This window comes from Geotrypetes seraphini, chromosome 3, assembly GCF_902459505.1.
Source record: "Geotrypetes seraphini chromosome 3, aGeoSer1.1, whole genome shotgun sequence".
NCBI classification, from domain to species: Eukaryota; Metazoa; Chordata; class Amphibia; order Gymnophiona; family Dermophiidae; genus Geotrypetes; species Geotrypetes seraphini.
Window position 1 is genome coordinate 168,193,961 of NC_047086.1, and position 15,010 is coordinate 168,208,970.

At 42.5% G+C, this 15,010-nt stretch overlaps 1 protein-coding gene across 3 annotated transcripts in view; it reads right to left on the minus strand.

Moving 5' to 3' along the window:
• Positions 1-15,010, minus strand: part of RGS17 (regulator of G protein signaling 17) — a 156,584-nt gene that overhangs the window by 12,875 nt on the left and 128,699 nt on the right. For all 3 annotated transcript variants that reach the window (XM_033935712.1, XM_033935711.1, XM_033935713.1), the window contains exon 4: positions 2,144-2,378. In XM_033935712.1, coding sequence (XP_033791603.1) covers positions 2,144-2,378 — 235 coding nt within the window. The remainder of the gene's footprint in view (positions 1-2,143; positions 2,379-15,010) is intronic.

A 15,010-nucleotide genomic window follows, 5' to 3' on the forward strand; every position in this document is an offset into this window, starting at 1 on the left:
AACCTGAGTAACTTATTTTTCTGATTTACTGACAGCTCAAGCATAATGAACAGCTTATAATGCTATGCTTTGAGGAAATGTATGAAACCACTATCTTGCGGCCAGTTTCTGGGCACAGCAGTACTATCAACTACTCTTTTGGGTTCTTGCCAGGTACTTGTGACCTGGATTGACCTATGTCCCACTATGCCAATGCTTATGTTCTGAAGACAGTGATATCCTAATAATAAAGGTAACCTGTGAATGTACCCTATACTTTCTCTTCCAACACTTTGATATAGAATAACTTAGTGATTGACAGTGTATTATGCACACTGGGTATGAGGCTACTAATAAGCAACTCGAAGAGGCCCTTTTACTAAGATGCACTAAGTCCTAACGCAAGCTTAGTGTACCAAAAAAGGATTACTGCAGGATGTGCTAAATCATCTTATGGCATTTTTCCCTTTTGCGTACATTGAGTGGTATTAAAAAAAAGTATTTGTTTTTGGAGGTGCATAGCAGTCGTGCAGAATAGGCATGGGAATGCTATTCAAGTAGCATGCTTATATTTGCATGTGCTAACTGAATAATGCAGGGTTAATGCGAGAGCCCTTAAATCCGCCTAAGAGCTCCTGCATTAATTATTTACAGTTGCCATGCATTAATGACAACATTAGCGCACAATTTGCAGATAGTAAAGTTTGAAAATGCCCTATAATATGGACAAAGCAACAAAACCAAGAGGAAAAAAGGGGGTCCAACCTTGTCTGCAGTGAAAAAACCAACCAGGAACAAGCAAACCAAAACTGCAAATATGTACAACGATGTAGGCAAAATTTATTGTGACAACCAAAGTATATTAGAAACCTTTTTATCAAACAATATGGACATGCTTAGTGCAAGGGTAAGCCCCATGTTAGGGTGTGGTAAGGTATATTTCAGTTGATAATCACCTTTTAGAATTTTTCTGACATCAATGTATGATTTAAAGCTTGCTTGCATTTCTGAATTGATTGAATTTGTGCTCTATTCTAAAAGAATGATTAACGATGTTGTTTAGACATGTCTATGTTATATGTGATAATCGGGGGGAAACAAGATTTTATGTATGTGATATGGAAACCGCATAGTTGTATGTGGCATATATAAATTTTTAAATAAATAAATAAAAGAGCCCCTAGGTTTATGCTTTCAGGTCCTGATTCTACAAAGTCCGCCTAAAGTTAGGTGCTCATATCAGCACCGATTCTATAAAAGTTATTTATGAAGATTACATAAGGTGCCCATTATACAATCATGCTCAGCGTTGCCTAAGCCTAAGCATCCCAAATTTATGCCAGGGTTTTCTATGTCTAAAGTTAGGTGCCGATATCAGAGACTTACGGCACCTGATTCACAAAGAGGCACCTAACTCAAAAACACGCTCATGATCCACCCGCAACCATGCCCACTTGTAGTGTAGACGATTTGGGCTAGGCGCCTACTTTTTATAGAATCGGGATTTTCGAGTTAGGCAACTAACTTTCAATTAAGTCCAATCAAGGCCTATTGTGAGGTGCTGAGTGCCAATATCAGCACTGATTAAGCCTATTGCTCAATTAAAGTAGGAGCCGATATCAGGCAGACTTTATAGAATCAGGACTTCACTGTGGATTGTTAAGGCTGTTCTTTATGTCTCTTCTGCCCTTAATTTTCTTCTTCCAGTGTACTGGCTTGCTTATATAAATACTGAATATTGCACCTTCTGAAAGACAAAGGGATAATGTTAGGGATCTTGCTAATATGAAACTTCATGCTTCTTTAACACTGGTCCTGTGCATAGGGTAACTGCTGCAAGATTTTCATTCTCCTGCTTACATTTCAGAATGACTGGGGTGACAAATAAAATACAGATTACCTTTTCTTGGATGCTTCCTAAAAGAGCTTGCTCAATACTTGAGATGCTCAACACACAGTGCTGCTTCCTATGGTTGCCTTCCTTCCTATTTCTTACTATTATATGATCTTTTTTTCTTCTTGATAAGACAATCACTGGGAACATTCCTTTTGCTTTGTAGGTTAAAAAAAACCCAACCCAAAACCCTGCTTTTTTTTTGGTCTCTTAAGTGCACATAATCATCCCTGACCATAGTTATTGCCAATACAGTATTTTCAGTTTTACCTCTTTTGGTGAAAGTATAGAAATGTAATCTTCATAAATAAGCCTAGCCTTTTCTTCAACCACTTTCTTGTTCTGCTCATTCCTTAAGTCTTCGCATGCCAGCCAGAAAAGTAAGTTTTCTTCACTATATTCGGTTCGTAGGAATTCTCTAAAGAGGTTCCTTCCAGCTGGGCTTTTCATCATCTTATCAAAGTTCTGAGACCAGGAGAGAATTTCATCTGCAGTTGGATTTTGGCTAGGAAAAAAAAAAAAAAGAGAGAAAGTGCTTTTAATTTTACTATGTACAATTCACACAAAATTACTAGCCTAGTGTTATTTATCTAATAGGTTCTTGATTAGATGAAAATGCTGTTTTGGCACTGAAGCAGCAATTAGACATTAATAGCAATTAATAAATGTTGTTATTGTACTCATAGATTTGGTAAAGATATGCACAGGTAAAAAATAAACCCACACCTTTTTGGTTTGCTCTGGATTTTCCCCAAAAAATTTTCACTTATTATTTTTGTTTGTTTCACACATTTGTTTTAATAAAAGATATTTAATCTGCAATAGAACCTAGCATGCACACATGTACTGAAAAAAATTATTCAAGAATGCCTTAAATTCTGCTGCACTGAATCTGTGCTTAGCATGTGGGAAAGTGCCATGTTAAGATGTGAAAAGTCCACATTGTAACACCCTTTATTAAAAAGGCCCCTTTGAGAGTTATGCTCCCAAACTGGCCCCTTTGAAAATTTACTAGGGCTGAGTGCCTACATTTACACTCAAAATGTGACTAAACTCCTAAATTTAGGGCAGGGGTGTCAAAGTCCCTCTTCGAGGGCCGCAATCCAGTCGGGTTTTCAGGATTTCCTCAATGAATATGCATGAGATCTATTTGCATGCACTGCTTTCGTTGTATGCTAATAAATCTCATGCATATTCATTAGGGAAATCCTGAAAACCCGACTGGATTGCAGCCCTCAAGGAGGGACTTTGACACCCCTGATTTAGGGTCATAAGGAGTGGCAAAACTAGGCTCAAATTAGGCTAATAAATCTAGGCAAATATATAGCAGGCCTAAATTTGTAAGCAAGGGGTCAAATATTCAATTTTTTTTCTCCACAGCTGGTTTTATGCCCAGATATTCAATACTGGACCATGTCCAGCACCAGCATTGAATATCCAGGTATGTGCGGATGCTGGCACTTAACCGGTTAAGTGCAGACTCCACCCCTGGACTGCTCACTAAATATCCAGTTTCAGCTTAGGCAGTTAGGGGCAGATTCAATGTAGTCTGAGACTAAAGTTAGGCGCCTAAATCGTCATGTCTAGCCAACGTAGGTGCCCAAATTAATCAATAGGCTTAATCGGCACTGATAATTGGCAGTTAATACATCATAACATGTTAGACTTAATTAAAAGTTAGGCACCTAATTCAAAAAATGTGATTCTATAAAATATAGGTGCCTAGTTCTAAGTATAATTAAAAGAGGGCATGGTTAGGGGGGGAGGGGATCATGAGTATGTTTTTGAGTCCAGTGCCTGTTCTGGACTTGGGCGTCGTCATACACCTAACTTAGGTGCAGCCATTTAGGTCATGAAAACCCTGGCATAAATATGGTGTGCCTAAAAGATGTGATGACTAATGCCACTTAGGCAACGCTAAGTACGATTCTATACAGTGTTCCTAACTTTTATAGAATTGTTCTTAGCACAACACTAGTCAGCGCCAAATTTTTAGGTGGACTATACAGAATTTATCCCTTAGTGCTGCTGAATATTAGCACTATCTAGTTTAAATGCTGCCAAATATCCCTATTCAGCCCTACACAAGCGATTTAACCAGGTAGGACCCTCTCCTACCCAGTTAAATCACTTTGAATATAAGAACATAAGATTTGCTGCTGCAGGGTCAGACCAGTGGTCCATCATGTCCAGCAGTCCACTCCCGCGGCGGCCCTTAGGTCAAAGACCAGTGCCCTGAGTCTAGCTTTACCTGCGTATGTTCTGGTTTAACAGGAACTTGGCTAACTTTGTCTTGAATCCCTGGAGGGTGTTTTTCCCTATAACAGCCCCCGGAAGAGCGTTCCAGTTTTCCACCACTCTTTGGGTGAAGAACTTCCTTACGTTTGTACGGAATCTATCCCCTTTTAGCTTTAGGGAGTGCCCTCTCGTTCCCTCCACCATGTAGAGGGTGAACAATCTCTCTTTCTCTACTAAGTCTATTCCCTTAATTATCTTGGCCCTATAACTTTCAAGTTTCTAGATTAAGATACATTGTCAGCTAAAAACCTAGGATCCTAGGTTTGGATGACAAAAGAGCAAAAATGTAAGAGTTCCAGCTTTTTTTTTTTTTGTGGGGGGGGGAGGGGAATATCAGTTTCTAAACTCTTTAAGGCATGCTAGTGAATTGAATGTAGGGTATCATATGCACATCCCTAAGATTTGGCTTATCTATTCCCTTCCCCCCACAAAAAAAAATAATAATAATGACAAGAGATCTGACATCTTCAACAACTGCAAAATTGTATTCTGTGGGAAAGAGAATAGTGCTGAGGCCTTGAATATTTCAGAAAAATCACTTTACAACCAGCTAAATAACTTATTTGAATGGTTCCCTCTCTAAAAGATGAGCATAATTTCAGAATGGTTTAAAATTAAGGGAGGAGAAGTAGCCTAGTAACTAGAACAGTAGGTTAAGAACCAGGAAAATCAGGACTCAAATCCTGGTAACATTCCTTAAGACTAAATGTAAGTCAATTCACATTTCACTGCCTCAGGTAAAAACTTCAATATGCTATTGAAATTAGGTCCTTTTGCATAAAATGGAACCAGTGGTAAAAAACAAACAAACCGAGAAATGCACATTAACAGTGTCTGATACAGTAAAATAGAACATGCTCATAGTAATTTACTGGCTGGTGAATACCACGGTGATTCTTTCTGCATTGCTGTGGCTGGGAGCAGACTGCATTTCCAGCTATAGCTGTGCATGATAGCAATGCCCAACTGGCCTGCTATATTTCTTTTTTTTTTTTTTTAATCAAATTTTCATCATTATCATTTTTACAGATAATAATAAAGGAAATATTACAGAAAAATAAAATAATTCAAGTATAATTCATTATCTCCTCTAGTCCACAGAACAAGAGAATATATCCTGATATTTACTAATCAATACATTCAAACATAATCATGATCAAAAATCAAATATTTATGGTGCATCATAAATCTAAACTCCAAACTACTATTGAATCAGATGGGGGCCTTACTAGTTTCATGAAGCTGTAGAAGTTGTTCTAATTGAATAGAGTCCCAGTATACATACCGTATTTGCCGGCGTATAAGACGACTTTTCAGTACCTTAAAATCCTCCCCAAAGTCGGGGGTCGTCTTATACGCCGGGTACTGTTTAGAGAGCTGCACGGGGACGCCCCTAGGGTCGCGGGGATCCCGTAGGGACGCCCCCTAGGGTCGCGGGGATCCCATGGGGACGCCTCCGAGGGTCGCGGGGCTCCTGCGGGGCTGGATGCTCAGTCTTCTGGATGTACGCGGCTCTTCTTCTCCCTACCTTCTCTGCTTGCAGCACAGAGCCGAACGGAAGTCTTCCCGACGTCAGCGCTGACGTCGGAGGGGAGGGAGGGCTTAAACAAAGCCCTCCCTCCCTCCGACGTCAGCGCTGACGTCGGGAAGACTTCCGTTCGGCTCTGTGCTGCAGGCAGGGCAGATAAGGAGAGTAGCCTCGCGGTTCGAGTGGCTACCAAGGGAGAGGGGCGGCCGCCCCGCCCCGGTTGCAGCACAGCTGGCCAGGTTCCCTTACTTTTGTGGCATTTCCCCGACCGACCGATAACAGCCCGGGTCCGACAATCCTCCCTGCCCTGTAGCCGCGAATCTAAATTACCTTCTTACAGCAGCTGTAAGAAGGTAATTTAGATTCGCGGTTAAGGGCAGGGAGGTTTGTCGGACCCGGGCTGTTATCGGTCGGTCGGGGAAGTGCCACAAAAGTAAGGGGACCTGGCCGGCTGTGCTGCACCCGGGGCGGTAGAGAAGGTGTGCGGAAGAAGGGGTAGTCTTATACGGCGAGTATATAACAAAACTCTATATTTTAACTAAAAGTTGGGGGGTCGTCTTATACGCCGGCAAATACGGTATTCACTTTCTTTAAATTTCACAAGGCATTTACATGGAAACTTTAAGTAAAATGTAGCTCCCAAAGCCAACACCCTTGATTTCAAAGCTAAAAAAGCCTTTCTTCTCAATTGTGTAGCTTGGGCCACATCTGGAAAGATCAATACATTATCTCCACAAAATTTAAGAAGCTTATTCTGGAAATAAGCTTTCATAATTAATGATTTATCTATCTCTCTTGCACAAGTTATCAATAGGGTAGACCTAGTTTGGATTATATCCTGTAGGTCTTCCAGGAAACCAGTTAGATCAAACTCTATCTGTTTCAACTGGTCTACACCTAAATCAGCAGGACTTTTCTTTTTCTGCGGAATATAATATAGATTTGTTATGGGCAACTTCTCTACGTCAGCCAACCCCAATACTTCCTTAAAATATTTCTGAATTAAAATTTCTGGGGACAATAAGTAATTTTTGGGAAATTGACCAATCGTAGGTTTTTTGCCCTTAAAATGTTTTCCATCTTCTCAAATTTTGTATGGGTAATATGAAAATCTTTAACAGATGATGAGGATACCGCTTGCAATGAGACTCTGTTGTTATAATACGTTTTTCCATAATCTTCAAATTTGAATCAACATTTTCCAACTTCTGCTATATTTCTTAGTAGCTGAGAAAGAAAGATTTAAAAGAGTTTAAAGTTGCACTGAAATCTTTACTCTTTCAGCAAGCATACAAAATTATTTAAACATGGAGGAATAAGTGCTCTAATACTGACAGTGCAGATCATGATTTTAGTAAATATAATGTGTTTTGTGAGTTTTTATGTATAAAATTATGTATGTTAAATTATGAACTATCTAGAACAACCCACTGGTCCCGGAATAAAGTGGGATTGTACAAGAAATGCCCAGTTAGCGCTTAAGTAGAAACCAGCTATTTTGTCTTATCCCTGACGCAGTGGGGATGTAAGTTTATCCCGTGAAGCGCAGGCCTCGTTGGAAGATTTAAAATATAAGCAACGGTCCTGGTTTCTAAAAGAGCAAAAAAGCTAAGTACTTTAAGCATTGAGAAGTACTGAATTAGATGAATTTAAGTATTTACAGCACTTTCTATGAAGCACTTTAAAGCACCAGTGCACTTTAAATCTAGAGCAGGGGTGCCCAACGCGTCGATCGCGATCGACCGGTAGCTCAGGAAGGCAACGTGAGTCGATCGCAGAGCCCATCCCGGGCTCTGTGATAGACTCGTGTTGCCGTCCCGATCTACCGGGCCTATCAGCCTTCCTCTCCCCGACGTCAAAGACGCCGACGCCAGGCATTAGGCTGTTTTTGTCATTTCGGGGGGGGGAGGCGTGGTAGCGTGGCGGCGGCAGCAGCAACAGCCTGAAAAAGAAATCATTCTGGCCCGGGTGGTGTCATACTCCGGAACTTCTATCTCTTCCAGCAGCCCTCTCCCTTCTACCTGCTTCCGGCCACACCCCCTGCTCCGCGGCTCTCTTCGGCAACTCAGCAGCAGCGATCAACACAAGCTTCTGACGTCGGGGGCTACCCTCTGCGAGTCCCGCTTGTTTCAACTTCCTTTTTCCACAAAGACGGGACTCATAGAGGGAAGGCCTCGATGTCGGCAGCTTGTCTTGATCACCGCTGCCGACGAGTTGCTTAAGAGAGCCGCGAAGCAGGGGGGTTTTGCCAGGTGCAGGTAGAAGGGAGAGGGCCAGATGCAGGACTCGTGGGTGAGGGAGCAGAAGAGAGAGAGAAAGAGAGAGGGGAGGGAAACAAAAGGAAATATTTCATACTGGGCTGGGCCGGAGTGGAGGGAGGGTGGAAAGATTCTGGCTACAGGGTGCATTAACAAAGGGAAAGGGGGGAAAGCTGAAAATGGAGATAGTGACACAAAGAAGAGAAAGAGTAAGCAGGACCTACTGAATAAGAATAGAGATACAGAGGGGACATGAAGAGGAGGTGAAATAGAGACATAGAAGTAATGCTGAAAAAGTGTGTGGGGGGAGATAAAGACATTGAAAGGGCAAATGGTGAACATGGGGTAAAGACAAGGACAGAGACAAATGAAGATTCTGAAAAAGTAGTGAGATAGGGATATAGGTAAGATGGACACAAAGAAGGGTGATGCTGGAAAATAGGTGGAATGGTAATTCTGACAGACACAGAAGGGAAATGCTGGATCAAGGAGAGATGGGGCTCAGGCTGGATGGAATGAGGAGAAATGCCTTGTTGGCCCGGAACTTCCTCTCCTACGTCAGAATTGACATCAGGGAGCGGAATGCTGGTCAGCGCGATGCTTCTGCAGGGAAAGCTTGGGACGGCGGTGGCTTGGGGGCTGTTCCCCGATGGCGGTGGCAGCAAACCGAGTGGCTTGGGGGAGGGCACAGAGAAAGAAAGAAAGGGGGCAGACAGGGAGACAGAAAGAAGGGGGAACAGGGAGACAGAAAGAAAAAGTTGGGGGAGAGAATGAGGTCTGGAGGAGGCTGAAAGAAAGGAAGAAAGATTGGATGCATAGTCAGAAGAAGAAAGTGCAACCAGAGACTCATGAAATCACCAAACAGCAAAGGTAGAAAAAATGATTTTATTTTCAATTTAGTGATCAAAATGTGTCGGTTTTGAGAATTTATATCTGCTGTCTATATTTTGCACTATGGCTCCCTTTTACTAAACCGCAATAGCATTTTTTAGCGCAGGGAGCCTATGAGCATTGAGAGCAGCGTGAGGCATTCAGCGTAACTCCCTGTGCTAAAACCTACTATTGTGGTTTAGTAAAAAGGGAGGGGGTATATTTGTCTATTTTTGTATTTTGTTACTGAGGTGACATTGCATAGAGTCATCTGCCGTGACCTCTTTGAAAAAACCCGGAATATGAATAATTAACATTTTCTCTGCCTTTCAGTGTGCTTTGTGTTTTTTTAAATTTTATTGTTGGTAGATCATTATAAAAGTAGCTCGCAAGCCCATAAAGTGTGGGCACCCCTGATCTAGAGCATAGTTTTTCTGTCAGTTGCGAGTGTTGAAACGAATTGTAGTCTTTCAGATGATAAATTCCCTGACCCTCTTCACCCAACCACACCTCAACACCAGATCCTGCACCAATTCAAACCCCACCCCCCAATGGTATCTTCAGACCACTCTCTCCAGCTCCTGACTCCCCCATCTACCTCCTCCTTGGCTACTGCACTGAATCTTTGGACAGACGCATGATACTGCAACTCTCCCCCTCCCCATTCCAATATCTGCCACTTTAACCCTCTTTACCCAACCATACCCCAACACCAGAGCCTGCACCAATTCAAACCCTACCCCCAATGGTATCCTCGGACCACTCCTCCAGCTCCTGACTCCCCCATCTACCTCCTCCCTGGCTACTGCACTGAATCTTTGGGCAGACTGCCCCTCCCCAGCTCTTCACCCTGATGGACCCTCCACACACACACACACACACACACACACCTAGTTCACAGGCCCCACAGGCCTGCCATCCCTCCGCATGGGTCTGGCCTCCTGGACCCCCATTACTTACCCAAGGCAGCAACAGTGGTCCTGACCCGCCAACCCCCCATTCCTTACCCAAAGCAGCAGTGGCAGCACTGTAAACAGGCTGTTCATGGCCAGCAGAGGAAAGGCCCTGCCTGGGCTTGCCGCGAACAGCCTGTTTATAGTGCCGGCACTGCTGCTTTGGGTAAGGAATGGGAGGTTGGCAGGTCAGGACTGCTGCCACTGCGCTGAGACGCTTCCCTGTTCGGTGGTTCCTCCATGCTTGGCGGTTCCACTGTGTTAAGACGCGTCCCTCGTTCGGTGGTTCCTGCTGCCACTGCACTGAGACGATTCCCTTGCTCGGCAGTTCTATTCTACTGCGCATGTGGAGGCACAGAGTTTCAAGTGCGCATGCGTGGCTAGGGTTTTACTATTATAGATGGAGCCGATTCTATAAATGGTGCATCAAAAAAAGGTGCTGGTCATGTGTCAATCATGATTAGGCACCATATACAGAATCACGGCTAGCGGTGCCTATGTAAAAACGTAGGCGCCTGAAATGTAGGGTTATAAAGGCCTATATTTCAGGCACCTAAGTTTTTGGAGGATCATGCTTAGCAGCTCCTAACTCATGCCCCACCCACAGAAATGCCCATTTAGGCATTATGCACTGCTTAGCGCACTGCGATAGACACCTATCACCCAATTAAAATTTTTTAAAACAAATTATTGAGGCTGTTAAGAGTATTTTGCCAATTAAGTTAGGCATCCTTTATAGAATTAGTCCCTATGTACTGTATATATAATTTCATACCTGCTCTGCCCAAACTATGCCTGCATCTGATACATAACCCCCCCATTTACTATACCGTGATAGTGGTTATTAGCGCAGGGAGCTGTGCTGAATGCTCCACTCTGCTCCCGACACTCATAGAGTTCCAGCGCGGCTCCCTACACTAACCGCTATCATGGTTTAGTAAAAGGGGAGGAAAAAGTAGGTGTTACATTCACAGTAATTTAGAAAAGCTATTTTCTCTGTGTAAACCATGCAAAAAAAATGCTTTATAAAATTACATCCTTATTGAAATTATTCACAGTAGTGTTTTTATTTGTACATGAGAAATTTAAAAAAAGGAATCAATCATAAAAACGAGGAGACAGAACCCCACGAAGAGTAGATAAAACCCAAAAAGTGGGGATGGAGTTGTACACATCAACCGAGAATCAACACAGAAGATTGGTCATTAATGTAAAATGATTTATTAATAAAAATAGATCTATGTTTCTGCTCAAGAGCCTGCCTCAGGGGTACATATAAAATCAAAGGTTAATGTGCGTAAACCAATATTATTATTATTTATTTTTTTTTTGGGGGGGAAACAATTTTTTATTGAGTACAGCAGAAACAAAGAAAAAAGGCAATAAATACAACAAAGAACACATAGGTGCACCAAAAGCCATACAGCAATGATATTCCAAGCCCCCAAACCCCCCCCCCCACCCCCTCTCTCCTCCCAACAACAATAACCAAAGGAAGAAAAGGAAAAAAAAAACCCAAAAAACCCAGGCAGCCCAGCCAAGGAGGGAGGTCAAAACAGGAAGCAAGCAAAGCAGAACATTCAGGGCCCTGGACTCTGATGAGCCCCCAAGAATCAGAAAATGGACCTCCCAAGGAAGAAAGAGAAAAATGAAAAAGGAAGAAAAGGAAAAGAAAGAGAGAGAAAAAAAAAGGGAAGCAGAGAAAGCCGGGAAAAGGCCACCCCCAAGGCCTCAAACCTCTCACCACTCAGGAATCAAATAAGCAAAGTATTAAGAATCAAACTGCAGGCTCGAGGAGACAGAGAGTAAATATAAGGACCCCATACCTGCAAAAAAAACCCAAAAAACTTCAGTTGACGCAAAGAATGACGCACTCGACCCCTCTCAAGCAGCATCAGAGCATGCAAACGGTTACGCCAAGCCCAATAAGAAGGAGCCCGATCCAAAACCCATTCCCCCAAATAATCTTCTTAGCCACTAAGCCAGGCTTCCGCAAAAATAACCAGCCTACTCCCGGGGGAAAACGAAAAGCCTCATATTTATCTAACAAAAACCCTGCCGGAGTAAGAGGGATAGAACGGCCCAACAGAAGCTCAAGTAATGAATCACCTGTCTCCAGAAAACCCGAACCACAAAACAGCTCCAAAAGGTATGGAAAAAGGTCTTAGGAGCACTGGTACATTTCTCACATTGCGGCGACTCAGCTAAACCCAAGTGAAAAAGTTGGACTCACGTAAAATAAGCACGATGTAACACCCGAAACTGACACTCACGGAGTTCAGCCAAAACCGAAAGGGTCAGAATATGCTTAATAAGGCAGGCCACATCCAGATCCGTGGGCCGCAAGCCCAAGTCCAGAGTAAACCAATATGTTGACATGAACTGCTGTAAAGGAATTTCTTATCTTATGTTCGCCAGCAGCTTTGCAAAAACTTCAAGCTCACAAAATTCACTACCCAGTTGACAAACGGCCTTGCTGGTAAAGCTTGTAATACACATAAAAATGTTCTCAGATACGGAGCATGTCCATGTGCGAGTGGCTATAGTTGTCCACCATGGCAGAGATGGCCATATTATAGAGTGTCTCTGGGATCCACTCAAGCTCTGCCACCACTCAAAGACATCCACTCCCTGCCTGGGAACATTTACAGTTTACTAGCATAAGTGGCATCTACATTTTAGGCAGGATCACTTACACTTAGCCATATATCTGGTATAAATGCTTGTGCTTAAGGTGTTAGCCAGAATACCTGCAAATGATAGAATATGTGCTTTGCCCAAACTCTGTTCATCCATTCGTCCCCTGGTAAAGTACACGGCATCAAAATATGGCATGTACTTTTCTGCTAGTTGGTATTTTATGAGGCCACTTACACACATGACTAGAATACTGCCATTTACCACAAGTTCTTGCCAGGTAATTTTTATATACACACACAAACACACAATTTAGAAGATATATGACATACAATCATCTGAACATTCTAAACTGCTTAGTGGGAAAGTTATCTTAATTGCCAGTCAGCAGCTAAAGGGTAGGAACAAAAAATCCATGAAGACTTGTGTGGTTAACTTACAAAGTTAAGAACATAAGAATAGCTATACTGGGTCAGACCAATGGTCCATCTAGCCCAGGTTCCTGCTTCCAACAATGGTCAATTCAGGTCACAAGTACCTGACAGAAACCCAAACAGTAGTAACATTTCATGCTACTGATTCAGGGCAAGCACTGACTTCCCCCCCATGTCTATCAGAATAGCAGACTATGGACATTTCCTCCAGGAACTTGTCCAACCCCTTTTTTAAACCCAGCTACATTAACCACTGTTACCACATCCTCTGGCAATAAGTTCCAGAGCTTAACTATTCTTTGAGTGAAAAATATTTTCTCCTATTTGTTTTAAAAATATTACTGTGTAACTTTCTGAAAGAGTAAAAAAAAAATCAATTCACTTCTACCCATTCTACCCTCAGGATTTTGTAGACCTCTTATCATATCCCCTCTCAGTTTCTGTTTATTAAAGCTTTTTTTAGTCTAATCTAGAACCAGTGACAATAAGCAATGTAACCTTAGACCTCCCCCTTCAAAGCAATCTCCTCCTTGTTACAGATCCCCCAGTCCATCTCAAGATAGTACATTTAGTGCAGACCCTGTCCCCTTATCAAACCAACCTCTAGAGGTTAACATAAGAACATAAAAGTTGCCATACTGAAACATACCAAAGGTCCATCAAGCTCAGTATCCTGTTTCCAATAGTGGCCAACCCAGGTCACAAGTATTTGGAAAGATCCCAAGGAGAAAAACAGATTTTATGCTATTTATCCTAGGAAAAAAGCAGTGGAAGTCCCTAAAACCATCTTAATAATGGCTTATGGACTTCTCTTTTAGTAAATTATCCAAACCTTTTTTAAATCCTGATAAGCTAACCTTTTTCACTAAATTCTAGAGTTTTAATTACCTGCTGAGTGAAGAAATATTTTCTATGATTTCTTTTAAATCTACTACTTAGTAGTTTCATTGCATGCCCCCTAGTCCTAGTATTAGACCTTGGTGCCGCCTTCGACGCCATCGATTTCTCTCTCCTCTTGTCCAGGCTAAGTCCATCAGAATCCGAGACAACGCACTTCAATGGTTCTCTTCATTCCTGAATGACAGATCGCAGAGAGTTCTACTAGGAAAATCCTTATATGAACCCAAACCATTCCACTTTGGCATGCCTCAGAGAGCCTTACTATCACCTCTCCTCTTAACCTCTATGTCAAACCAGTACTGGACATAGCAAAAAAACACCGAATCAGAATCCACTCTTTCGCAGTTGACCTACAACTCTACCTCCCCCTAGGCCGACACCGAGACACACAAATCTATAACCTCCAATCTTGTTTAACTGAAATAAAGACCTAGATGACCTGGAACAAGTTACAGTTAAATGAATCCAAGACAGAACTTCCTTGGATCCACAAAGATCATTGCGTATATCCCCGTCCGTCCTTTTCTAGGAGCACAAACACCCTTACACCCAAGGATAACGTCCACAGCCTAGGAGTAACTCTCAACTCAAACTTATCAATGACAGATCACGTATCTTAACTAGTATCATCATCCTTCTACTATCTCCGCCAGCTAAAAATCATATGTGCATACTTCTCAGAACCTGAATTTGCCCAACTACTGTACGCTTTCGTACTATCCCACATAGACTATTTCAACACACTACTTGTGGGCCTGCCTACCAAAACTCTCTTCCGCCTACAAAGAGTGCAAAATGCTACAATCCACCTCCTAGGCATCCACGACCACGTTACCCCCACATTAGCTTCCATGCACTGGCTGCCTATTCAAAAGGGCTGCACCTTCAAGCCCTGGTCCTCGCTTTCAAAACCTTCCATGAAACAATTCCGCACTACATGAAAACTAAACTACAAATCTACTTTTCAAAGTGACCACTGAGGTCCCAAGGAGAAAAATGACCATACCTCCCGGAAGCTCCCTCAAAACTGAAACTGCCCGCAAACACTCCTATTCATATTTTATACCCAGACTATGGCACACAATCCCCCCATCTATTAGAACACTAGATGGACTTTGGAGCTTCAGGAAGGCCGTGAAAACCTTCTTCTTTACAAACCCAATGCCTTACGAACATGCACCCAGAAATGCCATTCAGAGTCAACGCACCTACGATACCTAATCTCACCAGATGCTACTTAGTGTATATGTTTTATTGTC